This window comes from Lagopus muta, chromosome 1 (assembly GCF_023343835.1).
Source record: "Lagopus muta isolate bLagMut1 chromosome 1, bLagMut1 primary, whole genome shotgun sequence".
In the NCBI taxonomy this organism is placed as follows: Eukaryota; Metazoa; Chordata; class Aves; order Galliformes; family Phasianidae; genus Lagopus; species Lagopus muta.
In genome coordinates this window covers 52,834,151-52,861,459 of record NC_064433.1, presented here as the reverse complement: position 1 = coordinate 52,861,459, position 27,309 = coordinate 52,834,151, and the positions used below count along the sequence as shown (strand labels likewise).

At 44.3% G+C, this 27,309-nt stretch overlaps 1 protein-coding gene across 4 annotated transcripts in view; it reads left to right on the top strand.

Moving 5' to 3' along the window:
- The window catches only part of RIC8B (RIC8 guanine nucleotide exchange factor B), a 33,715-nt gene extending 29,074 nt beyond the window's left edge, over positions 1–4,641 (top strand). For all 4 annotated transcript variants that reach the window (XM_048958342.1, XM_048958353.1, XM_048958362.1 and 1 more), the window contains one exon: positions 3,549–4,641. In XM_048958342.1, the coding sequence (XP_048814299.1) occupies positions 3,549–3,660 (112 nt within the window). In that variant the 3' untranslated portion in view covers positions 3,661–4,641. The remainder of the gene's footprint in view (positions 1–3,548) is intronic.
- Positions 4,642–27,309: the final 22,668 nt, after the last annotated feature.

Genomic DNA, 27,309 nt, shown 5'->3' with positions numbered 1-27,309 from the left:
GAAACCATCATTAATTCCATGTGTCAATACTGCCCTATAGTACACAAGCAGACAAGAAAGAGTTACCCTGCAAAACAAGGAATGATTTTTGAGTCGTTATCAAGCTAAATGGCAAGCAGGAAGCTAGACCTTGTATAGATATATTTGAAGGGACTCTTAGGAGATCTGCAAGTGGAAGAAGAGAATGCATTTTACCAACTGTTTAATTATGGTGCGTTTCTAAGTATACTTGAATAGAACGCTTTGTTTGCGTTAGAAAAATGAATCTTGCAGGAAGGGCTATTTGAGTGCATTGGAGGTCACATAAGGATGTTCAAACGTGTAAAATATTCCTGTTGTGTACTTGGATAGGACTTGTGGATGCGGAAGTATTCATGCTGCCACCTGCTGGGGTGAGGTGATCTCGCTTCTGCCCTATGAAAATGTCTAAGTAATGAAATTACTTCGGAGAGTGTATGTGCCAGTTTTATGGGATAACTGTACTGCTTGTATTTCACCTCAAACAGCAAACAGATCCTCAGCTGCTCTGTGTTGTCAGAGCTCAGTTGAGGTCTCTAACTGAGACCTCAAGGGAACCTCAAGCCAACCTCAAGAACCTCACCAACCTCAAGCTGAAGGGGAAGCTTGCTGAGGTTGGTGGAGCTGAGGTGATTTGTACCAGGTGAGGGTCAGCTCGTGTAGTCTTGAGCATTGTTCAGAGCCTGCAGTCAAATCTTAGCCAGGGAAAGAATGTCATGTTTTACACTACTTTAGGTCTAGCTTGTGGTTAGGAAAAAAAAATTGGTTGGTCCCTGCCTTCTGCTCTGAACAATTAATCCCTATCTCTTCTTGTGGTGGCCCAGTGTATCTTTCTCTTCATATAGTTCAGTTTTCCTTCCTTGTCTGAGAAAGTGTGTATGGAGTTCAGCCTACTAATACAGAAAAAAGAATAGCAAACTTTTAACAACCGTCTTTCATCCTGTTGAAGGACTTGCAAAGCAGGAAGCTTGTGCAGGCACAGAAAGGTAATTGATAAACATCCTTGTTATATTACGAAATGTGATCTCAGCCCAGCTCATAGTGAGCCTGGAGAGGAGGATCAGAACTCAAATGCAGCGTGGTACAGTTCATAATGGTGCACTCTGAAATGAGTACAGTGAGCTGAGAGTATCATGGAAAATGCACAAGTGCACTGCATGTTTCAGACTTCTACATTACGCTGTCACGCAAAACTCCATGTGCTTATCCTCAAAACAGACACACCAAAAAAAACCACCAGTAAGCCAACAACTGCATGTCTCAACCAATGCATCTGGTATTCAGCATCTCCACAGACAATGCTTGGGGAGATAAAAAAGTTTGTATTATGTTGTGGAGCATTTGTAGTGTAATGTAAAAGTGAATTGTGAAGGTGAGGTACAGAGAAAGGGCTCTGTGTCTTCAATGTTGACAAGAGGTGAGGTAAGACTTCTTGACAGTGTTTACAGGTAGAAGTGTCTCTGTCTGGGGAGGTCGAGGATTAAGAGATGAGAAGACTTGCTTGTATTTCTCTGAGGTTTGTGAAGCTATCTCACAGCTTGTAACCACCAGTTCCTAAACTGTATTGTGATCAGAAAACTAGTTTAGTCGGCATGTGTTCTACAGCAAAAACATTGCAGACAAGAACAAAGTTAGGTGTTCATCCCTCTACACTGTGTCATTTGTGTGGATACTTGCTCTCCAGCTTTCACTTTGCTTATCAGCATTGACACTAGAAAGTTACATCAAAGCTGCTGTGGGATTATGCAAAACTGGCCCATGTTCTCCAAGTGGTTTTCATTCTTAAGCCCATCGTGTCCTTCAGTAGAATACTGTTCTGACCAGGAATATCCCTCTTGGGTCCCTTTTTCTGAAGTGCACCTTTGATCCTTTGCTGGCCATTACCAACAGCAAATGGTAAATGGCTAATAAAGGGCATGGTTCCATGACTACTGCAGCAGTGCTGAATGTTGCAACCTAAGCCTTGTGTTTTTTAAAACTGAAATTTAGGATCCCCTCAGCTTAGGGGGCATGAAAAGCGATTTGGGTAGAATCTGCATGCTAAAGCCTGTACTACTAGAGGACGAGGAGTTTTCAGTCCTGCAGTACAGCAGGCTGGCTCTGTTTAGATGTCTGTTTAGAGATGGATTAGGGTATGGTTCTAATGGATGTCCTTCCGTGACTCGTGGCTGCCCATCCAGACATGGCTGGCCAAACCAGATGGGTTCTTCAGGGCCACTTTCTCATGATTTGAGGTACGGCAGGCAGTGGGATTTGTGAGCTTAGCGCTGTAGTATCTGATGGCCACATCTGTGCAAATAAGGTGGATTCTTTTTCCTGAGCAAAAAGGACTCTTGGAGATTTCAACTACTGCTTTGCTGTACTGTATCTAGCTTATGCATGCCATGTAATTCAGGTGTTCCCTTCCCTGCTGTTTCTATTCTTGTGTTAAGGTTAGGTTGCCAGCTGCGTACAACCAATTTCTGTCCCTTCTTTTCAGCCAAGGTAGTAGTGCAGACCAGCAGAGAGCCAGTGAAATGCTTTTGTCCTCCCCACTGAGTGGTGTGGTTTTAGTGTCCGTGGCCCGGAGGGAGCAGGGGAAAGGCATACACTGTGTTAAATCGCCTGAGTTTTACTGGCCTGCCTTTTAAGTGAGGGGTGAATTGACATCAAACCTCCGCTCCTTTATTTAAGGTGACTCCTGAATATTTTGAGGTGTTCTCCTCCCTTCCCCCCCCTTTTTTTCTTCCTCCAGGAGAAAATCAAAACGTTATCTACACCCTCGCAGGTTTTGCTATAATCCACATATCAATGAGGTGATAAAAAGTAAGGATTAAATAAATCTTTGCTAATACTTTTTGATTGGCTTAATCAATAATTAATCATCTCTTAGATGAGGCTGTAGCTTGTGGAGTAGATATAATTGGATTAGCTTTGAGAGGCCTTTAGAGCTTTGAAGAGATTAAAATGGCTGTCAATCCTGTAATTAAACTGCCGCAAACAAAAGCAGTAGTATTAGAATCAGTCAGCTTTTTAAAATGAATCAACAAGTACTTACACACCCCTGGTAGCAGTGTAGTGGTGTAGGCAGTCTGCTCTGTTCACCGAGTTATTTCCTGCAGCAAGAGCAATGTGCATCACATCTTTATTTTAACTGCATGTGCATATATTGGCCAGAACGGCAGGTGAAATTTTAGGTGGGAATGGCTGGCCAGGAACTCTCAGAAGAAAAGCTAGTTTGTGTATTTGAAACGGTGAACCTGCTCCTTGCCTTGAGCCTATTAGGCACTGACTTTTCATGGTGTCTTTAATTGGCTAAGGAGGTTTGGCCTACATGAATGAGGTCTTTATCTGTCCCGCTCTTCCCCTCCCACCTATTTTGGAAGGTTTTTTGTTCCTCTTCCTTCAAAACAGAAGGCTTCAGCAGAAATAACTTCCTTTTAAAGGCTTATTATGTACTAAAGCATATACTGTATGCGATTGTATTATACGCATGTGAATTGATATGTGTACATATGCTAATGCATATTCTTTTTTTCTATCTCTTACAGAGATGAGCTTATAAAGCCAATGGGAGTGCGGCCGGATGGCACAATGGCTCCTTTGGAAGAAGCAGCCAGCCAGTACCATACCAATAAGCAAGACAGTTCAGATTCAGACTAAAGCATCACCTGCTTCGCTCTTGATTCCCTAATCCGCATTTTCCTTAGAGCCACGGCATCTTTTTATCAGAGCATTTTATCCTCACGTTAGCCAGCGTCACTTTAACTGTTCAATTATTGGGATATTTAAATGATGGATCCTGTGGTGTAATGTCTGCATTTTTATGATGTCTGTTTAAAGAACGCGTATTCGTTTGATCTTTATTAATTTAAGACTAAATGTATTTCAAAGGGATAAAAAAGTGAAAGCCTACAACAAAAAATGAAGTGTAAACATTTTAATTTTCCAGAATCCTGTTTTCCAAAGTCTGTAGGCTTTCCCATTCTTTATACATTTTTGTATTGTCTTCCTTTTTGCCTTTGTATAATTCTAATTAAAGAAGCAAATTTGCTTAATGGCATTAGGAGCATCAGAAGGAAAACTTAGAAGTCGGACTGACCTTGCAAAGCTGCTTTAGCTGGCATTCAGCAGTGACTTCAGAGCTTCCCCTTTTTACATGTCGTGGGATTTCCTACCACTACACACGTCTGTGGTTAAGCTGCTGCTTAAGATTTTACCCATGTGTCAGTCACTGACTGCTGCTAAAACTGCCTTTAAATTGGGAACAAGATGATGTATGTTGTTTGTCCTCCCCCCTCCATGCTAAGACCACACAAGTATTACAACTGCACCACCACCCCCCCGCTCTGGTTAAATAAAAACATCCCTATTCAAAACAGCATTCAAGTATATACACTTAAATGTTGCTGTGAATAGGAGCAGAGTGAAGAGAAGTCTATGTGTGAGTGTTTTATGGAATTGGGGCCTAATGGGAGCGCTTCACTTGAAGGGAAGTCAAACTACTAAGAAAGAAATAGTTCCCTTTTTAGGGGAAGATCAGGAAATGATGGGATAGAGAATGGAAAGGTGGGAAGGAGAAGAAAGTGTAATTTTCAACTGTGTACTCTTTAAAGATAAAGATTAAAGTTGTAGTTGTGCTGCGCTGTTGTTGCTTCTTTGCCTGCTTGGTTTCTTTACTGGCATGTTTCTCCTGGTAGGAATTTTCTGAAGAATAATCTATATTTCAGATGGTAATTCCTTCTTTTTGCTCAGAAATGTGTATGTTGTATTCTTGAGAACCTCCTGGAAGCTGATGAAGGTTTTTCCAGTTTTTGTTTCCTTCAACTTGATGCTGGTACCCTGCACTAAAGAAGGCGGTTTTCAAAGGCCTCTGGAAGGAAGGAGTTTGTATGAAGCCAAAACCAGGTTTTGTTTTTCCATATGAGGAGCTTCCACAGATCTACTTACCTTTCCAGAAGAACTGAACCAACACACTGCCGTCTTCTCAGCAGTTTTTTCCCAAGGAAAGCTATGTGACCATAGCTAGACCTCTCCATTTTCCTTAAAAGGGACTATTGTCACTAATTCTGTATATTTGTAAACACTGGCATCTTTCTGAATGTTACAATAATTGATGTTTTACGACTTGACTTGGGTTGTGTTGTCTGCTGTATCCACATGGAGTGTCACATTTTCCATAGGGAAAAGAAAGCCAGCTGCAGTTCCTTCGTATTTTAAGGAGGAAGCAATACCTGAAGTAGAACCAAATACAGCATTTCTAACACTGTAATATGTCTGCATACCTAGAATCCAAAACAGGGAATTGTCCACAAGCAGAAAACATGCTTAGCGGCACCTAAGTTTGTTCTCAAGTATGAAATTTTGGGGTTTGCGTCATCCCCTGCCTCCTCTCAGCTCAGCCCCTCAGACAAACATTAAGTGGCACTGCAGGTGCAAAGTGTTTTGTGACCTTTGGCTGAAGGGTGAAACTTACCTACGTCTGTTAATGGAGATTTCAGTCCTTTCGTGGTACTAGCTGTTGGTTCGTGGAGCTGGAGGAGCTATTCTAGTAATAAGCTTTGGTACAGGTTGCCATAGAGGGATAAGTACAGAGCAAGAAAACAAGCTAAATCTCAGTTCATTGCCACATGTTGCAGTGTATGCTCATGCAAACAGCTGAAAAGAGAAATAGTATCTGCTCCAGGGACCTTGCTGTAAATGATACAGCAAGAGCCTTTTGTGATCTGGCTCCTGGCATTTTGAACAGCGCAGCAGTAGATGCACTAAGCAGTTCCTCTGTTCAGTTTGTCTTGAAAAACACATGCTTGTATCAGGTTTTTCATTAAGAAGAAAACACGAAGTCCAAGTATTGAATGTTCTGCCTGCGTGCTGCAGCCCAGCTGTGCAATTTTGGCTGCCTGTAGTGAGGATGCCTCTATATGAGCTGTATTTCTAAACTGGATCCTGTTCCATGGAGTCGAAGGTGTTAGACTGTCCTTTTGCACCTGCCCCATTTTCCCTCCTGTTCCCTCAATGCACTGCCGCACCCCTGCTGCCATAGTCCTGCAGCCTGGCTCCCAGCCCATCATTGCAGTGAGTGCAGAGCCTACAAGCAGGAGCTGTCGAAGTTCAGTGGTACTTAGAGACTTGGGAACTCCCTCTCTTGAGGTTCCATCCAGTTGCCAGGCTATAGCGCTGCACTGGGGTGAATGTCTCAAATCCTTTCCAGTAGTGCCCATAGCAATCTGCTGCAGCACGTCAGTGCCTAGAACAGGTCAGAAGCTTGCTGCTCTTCCAGCAGTAGTCCTTCAGAGTCCCTACACGGGGGGTTTGAGGAATGCATTGAACTATTCTGTCTCATATAGAGTCGCAGACTCAAGGAAGGGACCTTTAAAGGCCATTTAGTCCAACTTCTGTGCAGAGAGCAGAGACACCTGCAGCTCAATCAGGTTGCTCAGAGCAATATGAGGAAAATTGTATTTGATTATATGAACTCATGTTTTTGAGTGAGAATCACAGAATCACCAAGGTTAGAAAAGACCTCCAAGATCATCCAGTTCAACCAGCCACCTATCACCAGTATTTCCCACTAAACCATGTCCCTCAGTACAACATCTAAACGTTTCTTAACACTCCGAACGTTTCTTGAACACGAATGAACCTAATGTTACAAAAGCCACCAAAGTCAAGTCTGGGACCTTTCTTTGTCTTTAAGGTCAAGTAGTAACTGTGAGCAGAAAAAGGAACTCGTGAATAAAATGTCATTTGATTCTCTGGTGGCGACTGTAAAGGATTTAGTGGGTTTCAGCAATGCAGGTACCCTCCACTCTCAAGAAGCCCTTCACAGGCCAGCCCAGACACAAAAACTTGCTCTTCCATCTTTTTCTTGGCGCCAACACTCAGAAATAACGCGGTTCTCATTAAGGCTCACCAATGATTTGGAAGTTTTGCTTTTCTTTGTTTCCTCTTAAATAGAGTTATGAAACAAAAGATGATAGGAAATTGCTGGAATTTGTCAGAATGCTTTGTTCTTTTGCAAAACAACTCGGCCTTATTCGTTGAAATGTTAATGAAAACTTCCTGGCAGGTATTCCTACCACTAACTGAAATTTTATGTGCCACAAACGTGGTTTTCAGGAAAAAGAGGATGCTTACAGTCTTTTCAAATATGTTGTGAGAAAACTACCAGAACTTTGGATGTTTCGAATACACATTTGTATATATATGCATGGCCAAAATAGGTTTTTCAGTCCTTGCATGTGTACTTTTTCACCAAAAAAAGTGTGGGGACAGCAACTGGGCTGTAGTACAGTTCTCTTCTAGTCCTTCAAGCACCAATTTTCCTCTAGTAGTGTGAAAAATCTGTGGTCTGCGATGGCTTTAAGGAAGAGTACATTGCAGTGAAACATGCTGTCATAGCAGTTGGTTGCCAAGCATCCCGGTCCGAAAACGAAAGGACATGAGAACCCAAATCTCCTGAAGGAGCATTCCACAACACTGTCCTCCACCATACTGCTGCAGAACAGCTCATAAAGCCTTGCACCTTAATCAGGCCGGCTGTAAAGAGGCTGTTCAAACAGCTGAAAGCCAGACTTTACAGGTCTTTGATGAGCAGCAAGTTAAACAGCCAGTGGCCCAGGATTCTTCTCTGGACAAATATGTAAAAATGATGATTTAGTGATGGTACAGAGGTGCATCTCAGAGTGGGCCTGGTGGGAGGAAGAGTTGTCCTTCTGGCTTGGCAGCCTATGCTCAGCTGACTGAACTTAGGGTCGCAGACTGGCTCTGGTGCAAGGCCCAGCAGGCCGGGACCCTGAGTGGTGCCAGGCAGTGGGTGGGGGCAGGCTGGGGTCCCGCCCTGATGCCAGGCAGCAACCTGAGGGCAGGGCAGGCCCTCCAGTGGCCCCACAAGCTGCACAGCCCCTCTCCCGCCTGCAGCCAGGAAGAAGGTAGGGCAGCAGTGTCTCTACAGCACTGGTTCTTGCTTTTGACTCCACCATGAAGCACTTCCAAGGGCCTCTGTGGTGGGATGTTTACATGGTCTGCCTAGATCTAAGGCCAGCAGGTTGACCTGGGAGGCGGGAAGCCCCAAAAGCAGACCGTGGCCACAGCCAGTCCATCAGCAGCACCTGATATCACGTAATTCAGGCCCACTCCCCAGCACAGCTGGGAGCTTCAGCGTCCAGCAGCGCTGATGGAGCACCTCAGCTTTCTCTAGAGCAGGCGTGAGGGCAGGCACTGAATTGCTGATGCCCCTTCACCAGCATGCCGATCTCTGTGGGGTACCTAGGCAGGCTTTTAGAGGTTGGTAGGGAAGGAATTATTCAGACCACCCAACTTAGCTGGCTAAATTACCCGGGCAGCCTCTTCAAACTCCTTCTGCAGTCACGGATGAGAGAGAGGACAATTCAGAGTTAGGCTAATTTGGGTGCACTGAATAACCCTCTGCAGGAGCTTTGCTTTCCCTCCCTTGACTACAGAGGGAGCCTGGGGAGACCAGCTGGTTACATTTAGCTGCTAAATTGGTTGCCAGAAGATGGGTGGTGAGCATTCTTTCCTGCTTCCCCTTTGCAGTGGAGTGCACACTTCCAGAACAGGATGCTTGCTTGCTCTCTGGCAAATTTGGAGAGTGCTCGTGCAGTGGGATATGGGCCTCTGGGAGCTGCTGTGACATGGATGGTTCATCTTAATGCTGATACCGCATGTCTGTGCAGGATTTTAGGGGCTTTTGCTTAAGTAGATCCTTTGGAGAAGGGAGCCTGTTTAACAACTTGCCTCGTTGTAAGCCAAGTTTTGCACGTGTTCTGAGATGCAAGAAGCAAAGTGAAATTGTAATTATGGAGGTACAGATAAGAGAGAGAAAAGGCGTACAAGTTCTCTCCAGATGTCTGAAAGGGAGAGGAAGGCGATGCTGTGTAAAATAAACCCTGCTGAGATTGCCCCTTTCTCTAGGCCTGATAAACCCATTACAAATTCAAACAAAAGCAGCCCGGATCCACGTGCTTCAGGGCATCTGTAAGCCTTCTTTCACCTTTTAGAGCTGCTAACGGATGCTGGGTGTGGGCATTAGTCCTGCTCTATCCAAAAAGGCTAATTCCTAATTCTGGGAACTTACAAATACAAGTTTCTGCCGTGCGAAACCCTGCAAATCTAAGGGTGTCTTTCAGAATACAAGCCTGAGCCTAAGCTACTGAAATTCTAAGGATTAGGGGTTATTTTATACTCCAGAGATGCCTTTGTCCAGTAAATGACAGTGCTGAACGTCATGCTTCTACAGTCATTTGAGAAAACAAGCGTTTATTTTTTAGTTCCTGTGAAGAGCGGTGGCTGCCCACGTTCTCTCCTGTTTTCTCAGTCCCCAGACGTTCATAACACCCTGTTGATGTGGAATAATTCCCGTCCGAGTTGTAAAACACACTTATAAGTAGATGGGAAAAGCATGAACAGAGCTACAGGGAAAACAAAACCACCAGGAACGAGATCTTATTTTGCATGCTTCTCACTGCTGTATTTTTGCCCCCATTAGCATATTTTAAACACAAGGCTTAAAAAAAAATTCTGCTATCTGCCTGAACTGTTCTCAAGCTTTGAACTTTTCCATCCTTTCCATTGGTGATGGCCAAGTGACCCATATTTAAAAAGCATTTACAATAAAATTATAGCACTTTCTTTTGTGCTGCCGGCTTTCCCAGTGAAAAGCTAAAATGTTTTAAAATTGTCACTTTTTGACAGAGGTAATGGCTGTAATATATTTAGTCTCTTCCCCCTTGTTGTGCTTAAAATGGCTATGCTAATAAAGGGCACAGCTGTCGATACTTTATGGCCTGCTGGGGGGAAGAGGGGGAACGAAGGCAAAAAACAGATTGACTGTGTGTCAACAAATGCAGCTGGGAAAGAAAAAAAGAAGCCCCTTGAAGGCCCCTGCAACTTAAAGTCCAAGATAAATGATGTCCCTATGCTTTAAAAAAAAAAAAAAAATGGAGGTTGGAATTCAATAAAGGGAGCCTGAAAAGGAAACTGCTTAAAACTGAAAGCCTTTTCTCTGCCTCTAGACAGCTTACAAGAGAAATGAGCAAAACTGACCACAGAAAGAGGGTGAGCAGCCAAGCAAGAAAACAAAAGCCTATCCTGGAAAATATATTGCGTCAACGAATTATCTGAAGTGCATTATCGCCAGTGGGCGGAGAGTGTACAGTTTAATAGAGATGCAACAACAAACTTTTATATGCCGCTGCCTTTTGGGGGAGTGGGCTGCTTTGTGCCTGGGCTGGAGGAGAGAGGAGAGGGGAGCGGTAATTATTCATAACAGATAAATAAGACAGGGACACAACAGCCTGCAAGGCGCTGGTGATGGTTGCTCCTTTGGGGGCCGAGCTCTCCTCCTGCTCTGCATCCCCTGTGTCCCATTTCTAGTGATCCTTGTGAAGTTTGGGGTGCGTGGTCTGCGTAAACAGGAAGAGAGGCCTGAGGGAGGATTTCCTTCCATGTCTGGGTATAGACATGGTATCCATGTCTGAGATAGAGAAACCCACCAGGGTGACCTGTTTGCAGATACATCTGGTGTTTCCCAGAGGCACACAGAGAGTATGTGCTGCTGCAGTTCCTGCAGCCTCCTGAGGAGAACCTGGCATCCAGACACCTCCTACTTCTTTTGGGCCTGGAAAGAGATTTTCTGGAGAAGTCTTGGCAGTAGGTAAGGCCAGGAGAGCTGGTGAGCATGCAGATAACCTGTGGGAGTCAGCCTCTTCTCCCAGGTAACAGCAATAGGACAAGAGGCCTTAAGTTGCACCAGGAGATGTTCAGGTTGGATATTTGGAAAAAATTCTTCTCAGAAAGAGCGGTGCTGCAGTGGCACAGGCTGCCCAGGGAGGTGGTGCAGTCACCGTCCCTGGAGGTGTTCCAGAACCGTGTGGATGTGGCACTGAGGGACGCGGGCAGCGGGCATGGTGGGGATGGGCTGGCCATTGGACCAGGCAATCTTCTAAGATCTAAAGTTGGTCTTTCCCAACCTCATTGGTTCTATGAATCTAATCTCTTCTTCCATATAGTTGGAGAGCACGTGCAGTATGGAGTGGAGTTTCCTGCTATCAAGAACCTTCTTCTATTTTAAACTTGTAATTCTGCCATTTCAGTCCTCCTTTTATTTTTCTATCATTCATTGCCTTTTTTTTACCTGGTTGGTAGTTTCCATTAAGAAAAAGAACAAATCTAGAAAAGGTAATCAAATGAGAAACAGGGTTATTTGTTTTCTCAGTTTCCAAGGTCTTTTTATGTGTGTGTTCTTCCTAACCTCTGCAAATTCTCTAAGAATGGGAGCAAGGAAAAATAAGCAAAGGCAAGATGAAATCAGGAAATCAGAAAAAAAAATCCTGGAATTAAATAAAGCAATCATGTCAATTTTTTACTAGAACAACAGGACGTTAAAATGGCACAGAACATTCTCATTTCCTTCTGTAATTGTCTGGGAGAGTTTTAAAAGGCTGTAATTTTTACTATTCCCACTAGATTTCTCTTGGTAAAACCCTTGCACCAGCAGACATCAGTACCTCCCAGAGGGTGTGTCTGTGGGATGAGCAATTTGGATTTGTTTTTCTTTTCAAGATAGTGGAATTTGGTGTGGCCAATGGGGAAGGGAAGGGAAGGGAAGGGAAGGGAAGGGAAGGGAAGGGAAGGGAAGGGAAGGGAAGGGAAGGGAAGGGAAGGGAAGGGAAGGGAAGGGAAGGGAAGGGAAGGGAAGGGAAGGGAAGGGAAGGGAAGGGAAGGGAAGGGAAGGGAAGGGAAGGGAAGGGAAGGGAAGGGAAGGGAAGGGAAGGGAAGGGAAGGGAAGGGAAGGGAAGGGAAGGGAAGTTGTTCCCAAGACCATCCTTGGAGGTGCCCAAGGCCCTGTTTGATGGGGCACTGGGAAGCCTGACCTGGTGGGTGGCAGCTCTGCCCATGTCAGGGGGGTGGAACTGGCTGGACTTTAAGGTCCCTTTCAACCCAAGCCATTCTGTGATAAGGCCAGAAAAAGCTGCTCACCCATGCACTGATTTCTCTGATGCTGAGTAGACTCCAGGCTCCTGCTTAAGTAAAATGTGACATTAGGAGAAAAAGTAGTGGTAAATTTGGTGCAGTGCTTGTAGCTTGACTGTAGGTATCTCAGTAGTGTCTGCACAGTAACAGCTGTTGGAGAATATTATCCAAAGGACAATGTCCAAGAGGTTCCCTGAAGACCTGTGGCCCATCTATATCCATGCTTTGGAAAACAACAGTGCTGGAGATAGCCCAGAGATGGTGTGTAATGGCCAAGGCCGATGAGTCATGCAGCAGCTCCCTAATCCCTGCATGGGGGATGTAGGGAAGCACAGTCAGCTGCGAGGAGATGACCCCCTCTGTACATTGCTGGCAAGATCATGACCATGGATGGCTTCAGTGCCCATACCTCACGGGGCTGTTGAGGCCTGGAAGGCCCAGTGGGACAATTTACAGTCATGCTGCTGAGCAGCTCAGGGGAAGGCTGAGGGGAGGCTTGTGCTGGGGCCAGCACAGATGTTTTCTGTAATTTCTGATTTCCAGACCACCACAATTTTCCAGGGGAGGTTGAAGCCCAGGATAGCGGCTGTTGAGCTCATAGCCTTGCTTTGTTTAATTACCATTCACAGACTGTTCAGTAGGGGTCTGGAGACCTCAGGAACCACCAAGAGCCAGGGGCTGACTGCCACTGTATGCATCTGTAGGAAGAAGGTATGTAACTCCTTTAGTGTAGCTACAGAACAAAAAAACAGTATTTTATGTGCACAGTTGGGTACTGAAGAGATAGATTGTGGGGTCTGGTGGGCTTGCTGTCACCCAGAGCTCTTCAGTTGGTTGTCTCACCTTTAAGTCTGGGCAGCAAGCCCTGCTGCCACCATTGGTATTATCCATGTTATGAGGACTTGCAGGACTCCAGAACATCTGTGCTTTGCACCAGTTGCCTGCAGGTCTTCATGTTAAACTTTTTAGGCAGTGTCTCCACTACTCTTTTTAAACAAAAAATTCCTAAGCAGCAGAGGCCAAATGTTACCTCTTGCTTGTAATATTTTTTTCATTTGGGGCCCTTCATGTTGTCCTTCACTTGGTCTGTCAGTTTTAATGGTTCGTGTTTTCTCATGGTGCTGTGTTACTTGTTAATGCCTTCTCATGGTTTTTCATGAGGCTGTGCTGCTTGTCTTGTTTTCAGCCTGCCCAGTGTGCAGTACCCCTGTTCCTCACACTGTAAAGGTCCCTGGTGGCCTCCCTCTACCAGCTGTTGATGTCTCAGAGGTATCGGGTCACCTCAGATTTAACTAAAGGAGGCAGGGAGAGGGGAGGGATAGGTTCAAGTGTGAGCTTAGCCTTCATGAAACACCAGAAGATCCTCACGAAAAAGAAACTAATGAATACCTTAATGCAGGTCAGGCTTGAAGCCAAGATGGCACCTTCTTAAGTACTATCAGCAGCTGGGTGTATAGGAAGCGGCTTTGCTTGGTTCTTGTGTGCATGAACAGAGGGACTGTGCAAAGGGACTTCCCCAGAGTACATCAGAGCCTCAGTTGGGTTTTGGCTTCTTCCCTTGTGAGTGCATAGCCCACCTGCAGTGCTCCCTGGGCAATCTTGCAGCTGGATTTCTTTGATAATTGTCTTGTCCCTTCCAGTCACACCACCACTCCGTGCAGGTACGCACATCTCCTTGCTTTCCCTGTGCCCCCTCTAAACCTGCTGGCTGGTTTCACACATATTTGGCGGTGTCGTGAAGGCCACGGCCACCCCGTGTTGGTGAGCAGCAAGGGGGCTGAGGTGGCTGGGAGCTCAGTCCCAGCTTGAGCCACTGCCAGGCAAATAGCCATGGAGAGCAGGGTCCAAAATGCCCTCTGCTTGCAGAGCCTTTCTTGTACTACTCCAGATGAACTGGAGATTTTGCAGGGGAGGATGTTACAGTGCATAAAATCTTCCTCGTGGTAAGTCCTTTGGTGAGAAACTGTATAAAAATACCAGAAACAAGGTATTCAGGATAAGAAGGCAAACCTAGCCCAGAGGCATTGACATGTAAAAAAAAATAAAAGAAACTTTAAAAAAAAAAAAACACTGTGATTTCTTTCAGCTGCAAACTTTATGCTCAGCTAAATCTCCCCAACCCTGGGCTGATCCCTGCAGCCCCTCCCGGGTTTTCAGTGCATCCAACAATGAAAGTGAAATCCAATCCCATCCAATTAGAGGAAAATGAATGGCTCATCTACAATAAATGGGCTCTGAATAACAATAAGCCAACAAGAGAGCAATGAACTGGAGACAGAGTACAATCTTCCTGAATGTTAATCGGCAACTAACTGCTCAAGCTTCTTAGAGGTGGAAAGAATTGGAGGAAAATAGATTAGGGAGGCTTTTTAACTGCTTAGGCCTGGCATTTTTACCTAAATACAAGAATGTTTTTGGTGCTGTCTTTGGTGCTGTCATGGGGTAGGTTGGGGGCAGGGGGAGGCTCTTTTCACAAAGTTCAATGTTTTCACTTTATTTACAGCTTGACATGGTGGGTCCTACTGCATAGCCTCTAGTACCATTCCAGAGCTTCATTTATTTGATAGTCCCCTTATAAAACGACAATGTAAAACAGGGTAAGCCTCAGAAAGTTTTTTCTCTAGATCTGAAGTTCTGGGGAATGAGGCACTTGAGCCCTGATGTCAGCGTGGCACTGATGAGAAGCTGGGGAGGCACAAGAGCAAGTATAAGGAAAGTGGTCTGCAATGGAGGGCCTGAAGTTCTCTACCTGTAGCCAGCAGGCTGTGCCGATGCTGACTGCTCTGTCCCATATGGAGAGCCCTTTTCACACTCTCAAGGCTAATACCTGAAGTAGCTGCAGAGCAGTCCAGCTGCTGCTTTCCACCGCCCTCAGCCCCACAGGCAATTTTACAAAGCCTGGGAAGGTGCAGGATTCCTGAGCCATCACTTAGAGAGGCCATCCCTCTAGGCCATCCCTCTAAGTCATGCCAGCTCCCACAGTCAAGGAAACTGGGTTTCACCGAGCTGAGCTGGATTTGTCCTTCCACTCCATCCACCTTATTCATTTCTCAGTAAGCTCTTTTCCCCTCCTTAGGCAGGCAGAAAGGTAATGCAGTAAAACCAGTGCTGCCATCCCTTCCTGCCTATCCTTGTCCACGGAAGCCCAACTCAAAGGCCTCGGAGTCCCTGGACAAGACTCCCGGCTGGCCAGCAGTCATCTGAGCAGGCCCTGCTGGCTGATGGCAGGTGAATCATGCTGGGCATCCACCTTGGCTGTGGTGGTTCGAGGTAAGGTCAGGGAGGTTTGAGCTCCCAAAATAGGTGGCCCTGAGCAAACTGTCTTCTATGAATTCCCCCTTCTCTACTCATCCGTGTAGCTCCTCAGGTATGCAGAGGCTGCAGTCTGGAGGCTTTGGAGAGTTAACTGGTCCTCATCAGTATAAATCACAAATGCAATAAAAACAATAAAACAAACAAAAAAAGGAATAATTTTTTTAAAGTTAAAATCTACAAAATAATTTCATAATTTATTCCATCAGGAGGGATTAATGATGCAAATATGTTTCCTGCATTTCATTCCCTATCAGAAGCATCTTCCCGGAGGCAGCTCCAAATGTGGTATCTCATGGGCAAATAAAGCTAGCAAGTGTGTCTATAGGAAACCAGAGTATGTCCTCTCTGTTTGTGGAAAGATGGGGGAGAGAAGCCATATCCCCCCTTCCCCTCCACTGATCTGCTGTACAAGCAAAGGATCGCACACTGTATACCTTCAGATGAGAAAGAATTTCTTGGGTGTATAGATAAGCTATTAAGTAATGTGCAAGCAGAGCAAAATGGGGATTTGGAAGGAAGAATTATTCATTTGTTAAATTAAATAACAATTTGGTCTCGGCAGCATTAAAATAAATTTCCAAAGGCCATTGTTTGTTTGAACAAAGAGGGGAAAGGAGCTGTTAGGAGCAGTTTACACAGTCCAAATATGAGGGGGCCATAATAAGAGTAGCGCTGCTGTTCAGTGTTTAGTACAGAGAATACATCTGCTTGAGCATGCTGGACATGCTTTGGCCAGTCCTGTGAACTCAGCATCACACCTTGCCAAAGCTTAGCACTGAGAGCAAGGCTTGCCAAGAGGAATCTCAAATTTCACAGATACATTTTTCCTGAAAACTGGCTTAATTTGTTGGACCAAGGCAAGGCAGTGGCAGTGGTCAGCACAAGCCCCAGGCTTGGACAGTTTGAAGGCAAAATAATGTTCGTTTCCCTTCCAGCAGCCTCCAAGCACCACAGAGAACAATCTTCCTCCCCCCATCTTCCCTCATCAACTCAGCAGTAATCATGGACCCCTTACTGGAGCCTCCCACTTTGTTTTCCTGGCTGTGGTCTTCACTAAATCTGCAGTGATGGTTCTTTGGTTACTCTAGGAGTTGCAGTGCAAGAGATTTTCTCTGCAGAGCCTGCTTTGCTTCCCAGATGAGATGCAGTCTCAGATTTCGACCAGAACCAAACATCTTAAAAAATTAAAGATCTTATCACTATAGCCTTATTATGCAAGAAATCAATAATTTTATGCTCATTTTCTGATCAAAAAGGCAGTGGCACCAACAGGTTGGATTGTTGGTACAAATGCTTATAAAACCAGATTCTGGTAACTTGATTTACCCAAAATGACCCCATCTATCCTCCACAGTGATGTCTGTGGAGACAGTGGTGCGTAACAAGTTGCTATTCATCGTGGGAGTCGCAGTGAAGGGACAAGACAGGATAAGGGGAAGATTATTCAGTGTAAACCCAGTTTTCTGTGAGAATTTCAGAGTGAACATATAGAACAGAAGTATCCCATGAAAACAAATGCACTTTCCACAGGTGCCCATCATGTGTTCATATTTTGGCAGATGAGGAACCATTTCCACTTGCCCACATGGCCATGATGCCTCCAAAGAACTCTGGTCTGAAGGCTGATGTCTCGCTTTCTTCTGTGACAGAGCACTTCTCCCATGAAGACCGTGACAGAAGCTCCTGGTAGGCTCCTGCTTGCTCCTCACAAGTTGCCCAAAGGATGGATGACCTTCTGGCTAGGAAAGCTTTCTCCCCAGAGACCTCAACTACAGTGCTCACACGTCAACCCTGAGGTAACTGGGCTGTGATTGTTCATGCTATGCCCTGAACCTTAGCTTTGCTCCTCACATCAGGGTGTCCTCCATGTCCCTCATTCTGGCTCCCACTCTCTGTCCCATCTAAGCTGATAGAGAAGTATTTCAAGAACTTGCTTAAGGCACAGTGCTAAGCCTTGCCCTCAGAGGTCTGATCTCCCTGCCTCTCTGTCCTCCAGACCCAAAGCATTTTGTCCTGCAGGTCTTGCATCTTTCCTCAGATCACTTACCTTGCTGACGAGCCTACGTCCTATGGTACATAACCCTGGCTGCTCTTACCACATCCACATAAAATGCTGGAGAAGTCTCTCTTAGGTGCCTTCATCAGCTGCAACCCTATTTAGAAACTAAAAGCCAAAACCTTTAATCCAGTCTTTGCTGATTCCTTTTATTCTTATCTTCTTTATGGCAGACAGATTTGCCTTGTCATATTTATTATTCCCTGCACCACTCTGGTGCTCTCACAGGGCTGCTTCCTCCAGTGCTGTTTGAACAAAGTGTCATTTGAGAGTGGCTTTGGCGGCCCAAGGCTTCCTACAGGGATTTCTTCCATTTCTGAGAAAAAATCTGGCAAACTTGCACTTTTTTTTTGTTGTGGTATTTGTGACTGGTTGGCTTCTTCAACTGAACTCCACTGGTGGTGGTGAATTCACAGTGCTGGGGGTTGTGCTGGTGGGATGCTCAGTGCCCAGCTCTGCAAACAACCTGTTTCCATGTGAGAAAAGAAAAGTCAGGGGCTGAGAGAATTGGGTCCTGCAGGCTCCCACCAGACACTTTTCCTCAAATAAGTTTTACAGATATTGCAAGATGTGTTAACTGTTAACTAAGGACTAACTCCTCCTATCTTCATTCTCTATTTTTGCTCCCCGTAAGTCTACAGTCTGAGAAGCTGAGCTAGGGGAAAAAATGTTGTAATTCCTTTATTATATAAAAATTGTGCTCATATAGACCTTGGAGGAAGAGGTCACTCTGATGTCTTCTTCAGTCATTGACATGGACATCTTTACTGACTCCACTGGTTCCTCTTGTCTGAAAGGGAATGCTTACTGAGAAGGACTTCTGCCTATAAATACTTTGAAAGACAAACACCTGTTTAAGAGAATACCTCAACCGGATGGAGTTCTAATAGTGTTGAACAAGGCCTTAGGCATGGGGCCAAAAGCCTCTTATGGCTTGTTGTACTTGTCATGGCACTTATGGCCAAGATAATGTGGCACTTAATATAGTATTCTTTCTCTAGCATGCTAAAAAAAATACAGGCACATCCCTGTTTTTTGTGAACACCTTTCTTCAGACCTTGGAGGCTTAATACAGGGCATCAAGGCTCAGGACAGAGCTGCAGTGGAACTTGGTTTGATGTGCCCAACTGTCATTACTGTAGCACCCAACTCATTTTCTAGCTTTGGGCATTCACCTTCTCTTACATTTATCTTACAAACCTGTGTTGTTTGAATGCAGATTTTTTTGTGATGCTGCTTTTCAAACCCTCTTGATAAACCTCGCTGTAGTCAGCCTGCTTTTATTTCTTTTATTTGATTGACTATATTGTCAATAGCATACACAGATCTCCTGGACTTCATACATGTGCTTGGCTTTCCAGTCCAGAATTTACACCCAGCACCTGCATCCCCATGCAAAATTCAGCAGTTTTGATAATGCTTCAGCACCTCACAACACCACCATCAGCACTGCCCAAGCTTAGACCCACCTTTTCTACCATGAACCTTCAACTGCACCGAACTCCTACTACATCTGCACTGGCTGTAGTGCTTTAGGAAAGACAGACTCAAGTTGTAGTGCGGTGAGCACACACCAAGAGGATGTAAATTTAAAAAAAGGAGCCACTGAGCAATAGCAAACGTTAGCCATCTCATGTTACCTGTACCCATGTTAAACATTTCTCTGTTTTTATCATCTGGAGAGCAAACACTGGGAAAAAATAAATAAATAAAAATAAAGGCCAAAAAAACCCCCCAGCATTCTCTATATTGGAACATCTGCCCCAAACTACACCACATTAATTTAAAAAGAAAAAAAAAAAAATATCAGCTAAAACACTAGGGGTTACACTGATTTCAATTTTGGCAACTTTGGCAGAATTATGTTGTTTTAAGGAACACTGTCAAAAATGAACGTGATCTCAAAGTTTGCTATAGGAAAATGGCTGCCATTTTTGTTGGTACAGCAAAGAATCCCCAATAGTTTTCTAGAGAAAGAGAAACAGCCAGCCAGTCTCTGGAGTTGTACAGGGCTCCAATTTGGCAGGCCTCCCCAGGTAATCCTTTTTCAGCAGAGGCTTGCAGGCAAACATAAAGGCAACCCAAGAATAATAAAAGCATTAATTATAGGCTTTCTCTCACTACAGAACACACGCATCTTAAGGCCTCTTAGGGGATTTATCACACATGAGGATGAGTTTATTTTTTACTACTCCTTCGTTCTCTTTTACTCATGAAAGTTTTCCGAACATGACGCTCTGCTCTCAAAGTCCTTAGCTGGTAGAAAACAGGATAATGGAGCTGGTTCCCTCTGCAGCTCTACTGATTTGCACCAGCTGGGAATCATCCCATTCTATTGCCCAGGCACAGAGTGCAGCTGCTTTATTCTCATTTGATTTCAGTTTCAAAAATTAAACCGTCTTACAAAGTGAATGTTTGCGAGCGAATCCAAACCCATTACACTGAAACTCTTCAATTGTTAAGCAAGTTAAATCAGCTTTCTTCAGATAACTGCTTCTGATACCGGTGTCTTTCTTGTGCAGGCTTGAAACTTTGCTTGCAAAATCTCCTTGCATCCCTTTGAACTCTCTTGGGAGATTAAAAAAAAATTACTCCAGTTAACACTCCCCCGTTTCATTTTTAAAGGTCACGCTTAGAGCTGGCAGTTGTTATAGGAGCTGTCCTCTGTAAAGAAAAGTCTGAACTAGCCAGGCACAGACTTAACCTCACCATCGAAAAACTAACATTGTCACTAGGATATGGAGAAACCATGGTGAAGAGCTAGCAACAGCTAGGCCACGGCAGAATGAGCAGTCGGCATCTGCTCGGTGGGCCTTTATCATGCAGCGTTGTATGTACGATTCAAAATGCACGGGACGATTGTTGAAATGATGTAGACAAATTGACTCAAATTAGTTTTGCATGGGCCGTGCAAAGTTTAAGCTTGTTGAGCGCAGACACATAGCAACAGCCGCCGCGCGTTGGGCGACCGTCCGTCGGAGGCGCTTGCAGAAAGCACGACGGCGGCCCGAGCTCATGAGTTTGCTTTTGTGGCTGCTCGGAGCTTGCCTTGTCATTGTGCACAGCTCTCCAAAGTCTTGGCAGAAGCGGTCCCTGCTGAAGGCAGCACCAGCACTGATAATTTTATAGAAGTACTTGTGAGCTTTAATGTCGTTTTAGACTTCCTTAATCTTTTGACTGTTGCTTAATGACAAACAAATCCCCAAAGAACGGGGGTGGGGGTTGGGGGGGAAGATTAAAAGGATTTTGAGATTGTGTTCTCTGCTTTCAGTCAAACTGTCCCAAATCCTGCCAGCACAATTCTCCAGTGCCCTATGACACCCCTCCCCAGACCACCAGGAGTGAGTTTCTTATTGTATTTACAGTAATCTAATTACAACAGTTCTTCAATACACAGCCAGCTTTGGTATACAGACTTCAGCAAGAACTCTCCTCTCCGTGCAGATTGCAAATCTTAATCTTTTAAACCAACACACTCAGAGGACCCCCCCTCCAAAAAAAGAAAAAAAAGAAGTGGAGATGCCTGTGGGAGTTGCTGAGATGCATCCAACCCCCCCAGTGCTCCTCTCGCCTTTGTGTTGGGTTTCCTTTTGTGCCAATTTACTGCCTCAAGGTAATGCCGGAGCTCTTAAGACATCATATTCTCTAAGGCTATAAAATGGTGATCAAACAGGTCGCCTGACAGAAAAAAAACTCCTTTTAAAAAGATGTTTTTCTAAGTGTGTGTATTTCCCTGATAATTCTGTTGTGTCTTTATTTCTGTGGGAGAGGGAGCAACTAAGCAGAGGAAATAAACACATCTTCCTTAAAAGTGAAACAGTCGCAGCTTAAAATCATCGTTGCCGAAGATAATTTGATACAAATCTGAAAGCTGATAAGCTTTATTTAGAATATTTTTATGAAAATAAAAGTAGATGGAGCCTGTGTGTGTTAAAATGTCGAGAAAGTGAATACAGAAAAGATTGTTTTATATCAAAGGACATATAAAGCAAAGCAGGGTCTGCAACGAATTAGGAAATGCGGCCGTGCTCAGTGTGCCATTACAGCCATCTAGCTACGCGGAGAAGTACTGCACTCTCCAGCTTCATTTCTGTCACACATTTCCCATTGAAGCTTTTAAAATTTGGATTTATACATCGGGAAGTTTAAGGGGGGGGTTCCCTTTTCCTCCAGTCCATCACTTGACCTTCTGACCTATTCTCATGTAAAGCCAAATCTTCAAGTCTCTAAAACCTTTACTCCCAAAAACATGAGAAAGAATGTAGGGCCCAAATCACTTTAAAATGTCGGTCTCCACCATCACCGTGTTTTTTAGAAGGCGTGCATAAGGCAAATATGCATACATTTGTATTTCCTCTGAGAGTATTTCAAGTTCCCTGTTTGGCTTTTGGCATCTGTTCTGGTCTGTGTGAAGCTCACCAATCATTTTGCCTTCAGATATGTACCAGCATTCCTTGTCACGTCAGAAATGGTTTAAAACTTAGTTCCTACTGTTTAAGCTCATTGTAATTTGAGCTGAAATGTGCTAAACAGTCAAACCTCAGCTACTTCCAACTGCTTTCTTTGAATCTTGAAAAACTGAGAACGCAGAAGTGTCATTTCTGCTCTCACGTCCACAATTGAAAAACTATTTTTAATGTACCTTCTCAGCAAACTGGCCATGACAATATTCAGTACATGAAGCAATTCTCATTCAGTTTGTAACATCACAAAATCATAGAACGGTGTGGGTTGGAAGGAACCTATAAGATCATGTAGTTCCAGCCTGCCCGCTATAGGCAGAGACACCTCGCACCAGGCCATCTTGTGGTTCTACAGACTGTATATGCCCTGCTCCATCTTAAGAACTCCAAATAGTGACACGGCTTTCAACAGGTCAAAGGAAAGAGTAAGAGACAGCAGATGCTTGGAAGCCTCCCAGCTTTCATCAATGTGTTGCGGAAATGACAGATTGCATATAGCAGCTTATTTCTGTGAGATGTAATTTAAATTTTAATCTCTGGGATAACATATCTAATCCTCACCGTCCAGTAATTTATCAGGTTGGACAGTGTACAGCAAATGTTCCTACCTTTATGAAAACAAAGCTCTGCACTGATCTGGAAGATACTCTTGTGCAAGGGATTCTATCTCCCCTAATAAAGGGAGAAGGGACCGAGTAGCTGCAGAAGTTGCAGAGCAGGGAAGCCTGCGGTGTATGAATGCCATCTGCTGGTTTCACTAAAAGATCTGAACCTCCAGCAACTGTTGCTGCTGTTGCTGGAAGACAGATGTGTAGAGCTAGATCTCATTCCACGTGTCAGCATGAGCCAGTCACACTGCTCCATATTTAACTGCATGTAAATAGAAGGCTGAGATCATATGAGCCATACCTGCCTTAATGCATACGTCTGTGCTCAAGCATCAGGTTTGTTTGATGCCTTATGCCATCAGGGCTTAGTTAGATTAGTAAAAAAAGGCATCTGTGCTTGCAGTTGGGAATCACTTTTGCTGAATATTTTGCTTAGATGCACTAATCCTCACGTAGGTTTATTCCCATTCGACTATGGTCTCAGCTGGCGTATACCATTCTGCACTGAAAGGGCCCTCCACCACAAAGCCAGCTTTAGTCTGGCAGATTTCATCTCTCTGGGTCCTCTTTCTCCACCCAGCAAAAATGGATGGGGTTTCTACAGCAAGTCCATTCCCTTGTGTACCAACATAGGTGTACTTGTGTACTTACATAGTGCTAAGACGCAGCTTCTGTGATTTTGGAACCTCAAATGCCTGCAGTACTGGGAAGGCTGTGTCACAGCTGGACAGAGCAGTGGTTTTACAGCCAAGGGTGTGCAGCATGCCCTGAGGTGTGGGGTGAAGGCAGCTGAGGGTGTGAAGACTGCTGGGGGAGGATGGAGGCCAAAGTCAGCGCAGCTGACACCACCATCTGACAGAAGCAGGTCCCGTGGTTAACTGTCCAGGCAAATGCACCGAGGGAAAAACAGATCTCTTTTTCAGGGCAATAACCAGGCTTGTTCAAGAAAGAGCTTAGAGAGGAGGAGATGCCCAGGTGAAACACAGCAACTCAAGTAGGCACAGAAGGGTGTCCTCCTCTACCTGTACAACATGTATAGGCTACAGGGATTGGCCTCTGTGAATATACCTTAAGGTCAAAGATGCAAATAACAGCAGGAAAACCATGAGTATTTAATTAAACCATAGTCTGCATAACAGCCTAGAGACCAATCATTTGCAGTGATTAAATTATTATCAATTTTAGAAATTTCATGAGTGCTTTAGGGCCTCCCCTCTCAGCACATTTCTGTAGAAACTGATAATTCAGTCTGGATATGATGCTAAGAGGCAGTTTCTACCTGACTAGAGTCAAGTTGGTGCCTTGTGTGAGTGCTGGCACAGACCTGAAACTCATCTACCCATACAGTGATGGACTGAAGAATCAATAAATAAAAATTAACCTACTAACTATGGATTCTTATCATTGCTTTTCCTCTCCTGGGCTGCACTGTAAGTCCAAGTAAGGAGGAGGATGATTCCTCGTCAGGCTCAGCACTGGGTGTAGGCAGAGCCAGTAGGTGTGGACCCTGCTCCCCGAGCTGCTCACATCTGCCAGAAAAATGTCTTCTGTCTCATGTCTCACCTTAATGCAGGGAAAGAGCAAACCCTCCTGAAAGCTTTGCTTTGAGCACCCTGATCTAGCTGTGGGTGTCCCTGTTGGGGACGGGGAGTGGGGCTGGATGGCCTTTAGGGGTCTCTCCCAACTCAAAAGTTGGGACTCTTTGAAAAGCTAACAAGAGATGGACTGCAGCTGCCCTCTCATTTCTTTTATTGAGACCAAAGCAGAAAGGCTATGGATTTTCCAGATCACTTCTGAAGTCTGTGAAGAAACATCAGGCAAATCCAGAGACAGGGCCCTCTATCTCAGCAGTGTAAAGACCAATCTTCCAAAATTTGACATGGCCTCCAAATTCAAAGGAGTTTTCTTTTCAAAGTTTACAAACAGTCATCGTGTTTTTATTCTGTAATCAATGAGTAGTCTGAACTTTCCTTTTTTTATTCTCTAGAATATCCTATTAACAAATGGCACCGTGTCCCTTGTATTCCCTATCCTGGTAAAAAGCAGTGGATGCGATGCACTATATTTTTCCAAGGATGATGCATTCTCGTGAGGCTTTTACCTGAACCATGGTTCTACTCAGAAAAAGTTAATCTTTTATTATTATTTGATTCTAGGTGTCTCTTGTTCAGAAATCACTCACAGTCGAGCAAGATGAGAAGACTGCCATTATTTAATGTCTGAACTCTAAACAGAGCCAGGGATGATCATGTAGTTAATGATGGTCAGAGGTTAACGACGGGTCAATGAAGGGCTCTGACTAATGAATGGAAAAGGACTACAGAACTGCAAAGTCACTCAGTGCACTGGCTGGCAAAGACTCTGTAAACCCTTGTAAGCCCAAGCCTGCAGCCACCTTTTTGCCATCCTGGCAAATCCATGCAGCACAGCAAGTATTCCCAAATCACTCCTGGCAGAACCATGCACAGCCCCAGATCCCACCACAAGAACACAGGCTGACCATGTACCCCAGCTCTTGTGCCCAGCTGCTGTCTGCTCCACAAGATGTCTCAGCAGTACTTAAGTAAGTGATGGGCAATCCTATCACATCCTTCCTGAAAAACAGTTCTCCATCTCCTAGAGATTTAACAGCAGTACAGGAATGTCAGTGCTATAAAATACAAATAAAGTCACATAATACAAATAAAAGTTACACCATTGTCCTCATCATCATTGTTATTATATTTGCTCTTGAATAGGCAAAGGAACTGAAGGAAAAATAGGTTCAATTAGAAAATGAGGAGAAGGAAGGAAACTGTACTCCACATAGAGAAGAATACAAACAGCAGAAAGAGTCTCTGGCATGCCAATATGCACACCTTGAGGACCAGTGGCAATCAGTATTGTCTCACTTGATTAACAACCAGCAATAATTAGACCATTTACTAGACCTTAAGTCAGATCATGGAGTATTTTACATAGTCCACCTCCAGAAGAAAACAAGAGAACAGGAAAGCAGTTGTTTATTTGTTGTAGTGAAGTATCCGTAACAAAGCATGGAGATATCTTTCTGATTTTCCAACTGCTCGGGCGTCTCATCAGTACACCAGGAAGGAGGAAGCAGACCAGGGAGCTGAACGTCTAAATTGACAGAAGGTACGCAGCTCTGCACAGACCACTTGTGAGACAAAAGGAAGAAGAAGCATGCTTGCAGGCCTGGGTTCTATCTGTGCACCATTTGTAACCTCAGAAACATGGAAGGCCTTCTTGCTATGCAGACTGGTGAATCAGGCTGTGTTAATGTTTTATTTCACAACTAGAACGGAGGCATGGCAGAGAGACACTTCAGCTGACTTCATGTCTAGGACAGCTTGTTCAGCATGCTATTTGAAATGTCAGTCTTGTGGGGGAGGTTTCCATGCCAGCAGTTTTCTTCAGAAGCTACAAAAGTGGGTAAGCACACACCCAGCTCTTAGTCAACCTTCAGCCTTATTAACACACAGCAAAACATAATGCATACACACGAGTAAGCAGAGCACACAGATGGGAAACAGCAAGAAGGACTTGTTTAAAAGAGGATTAAAAAAAAAAAAAGAGTTGCCATGCTTTTTTGCAGCACACCACACCTAGGAGACTAAACAGCAGTGTTACAGCTCACCTTATTTATCCAAGGCAGGGAGCTGACCTTTCCAGGCTCATTTGTTTCAGCAAACTTTGCTCATGCTACTCATGACTGCTCATATTCATAAGATTGGAACATCAAATAATTGCTGATAATGTAAAAAATGCGTGATAGGAGGAACAATACTGCTTCCTATTAGAATTTAATTTGTACTCTGAGAAATTGCTTCAATTACTTTGGTCATTTTCCTATCAAAGGTACATTTTTAAATTCCCCACTGCACTTCCACAGATACGAAGCCTTTCTGTGTCTTGGCAACAAAACTTAATGAATAGATTAAAGAGGGTAATATCGTTCAGTTAAGTAATACTTAATTATAAGAAATTATTTTGTTCCAGGTTTTTCAGTGCCCACCTGAGCATTGTTTCAGTTGCACAGAAAAATGCCACCCTGCAGGACAAGCAGGAGACCCAGACTGCTTCAGGGCTGGCGTGGCTTCAGTCTTGGCACCTGACCCCAAAAGGGCACTGTGTCTGACCTATGAAAGGAGACAAGAAAATCCATTCACCTTTGTAAACATCAGTGCACCACATGGTTAAATAGCACAATATAAATTTAAAGTAGCAATTAAGATGATGCTGAGCACCAAGAATCAACTTGAAACAAGCTCATTAATGGCCCCGCTGCTGGAAACAGTTGTTTAATGGTTCAGTAGTGAACAGATTGTACAGTCTGCAAAATCATAGAATCATAGAATGGCTTGGGTTGGAAGGGACTCCATGATGGTTCCTGATAATTTTTTAAAAATATATATTCATGTTCTGATAATGGCTTGAACCAGTGAGTTCACATGAAGAAAACAGTTACAAAGACTCAAAAATGAGTTCTTGCTTATTCCCAGTTTGTATTGGTACAACTCTGAAGTCAGCTGTGCTCTAGAAAGGCATTAGGACACTTAGGCTTTATAGTGGTATCCAGTTCTGTACTTCAGCAGTGTGTGTGACCTGTTACTTTCTGAACCATCACCAGAACCACGTGTATCTCTGACTTTCTTTCCCCATGCATTGCAGTCACCCAGTACTCCTAGCAGACAGTTTCGTTTTCTATGAGACAAGATGCAGCTGCAGGAGAGACATCACACTTAAGTAAGCATGTCTCCTCATATGCAGTGAAGACACTGTATATATGTGAGTGATGTATGCTGGTCTTGCTTCTGTTAGTAACACTGGCCACTGGCCTCACCATTCCTAATACAACAAATCTTGGATAGGTCAC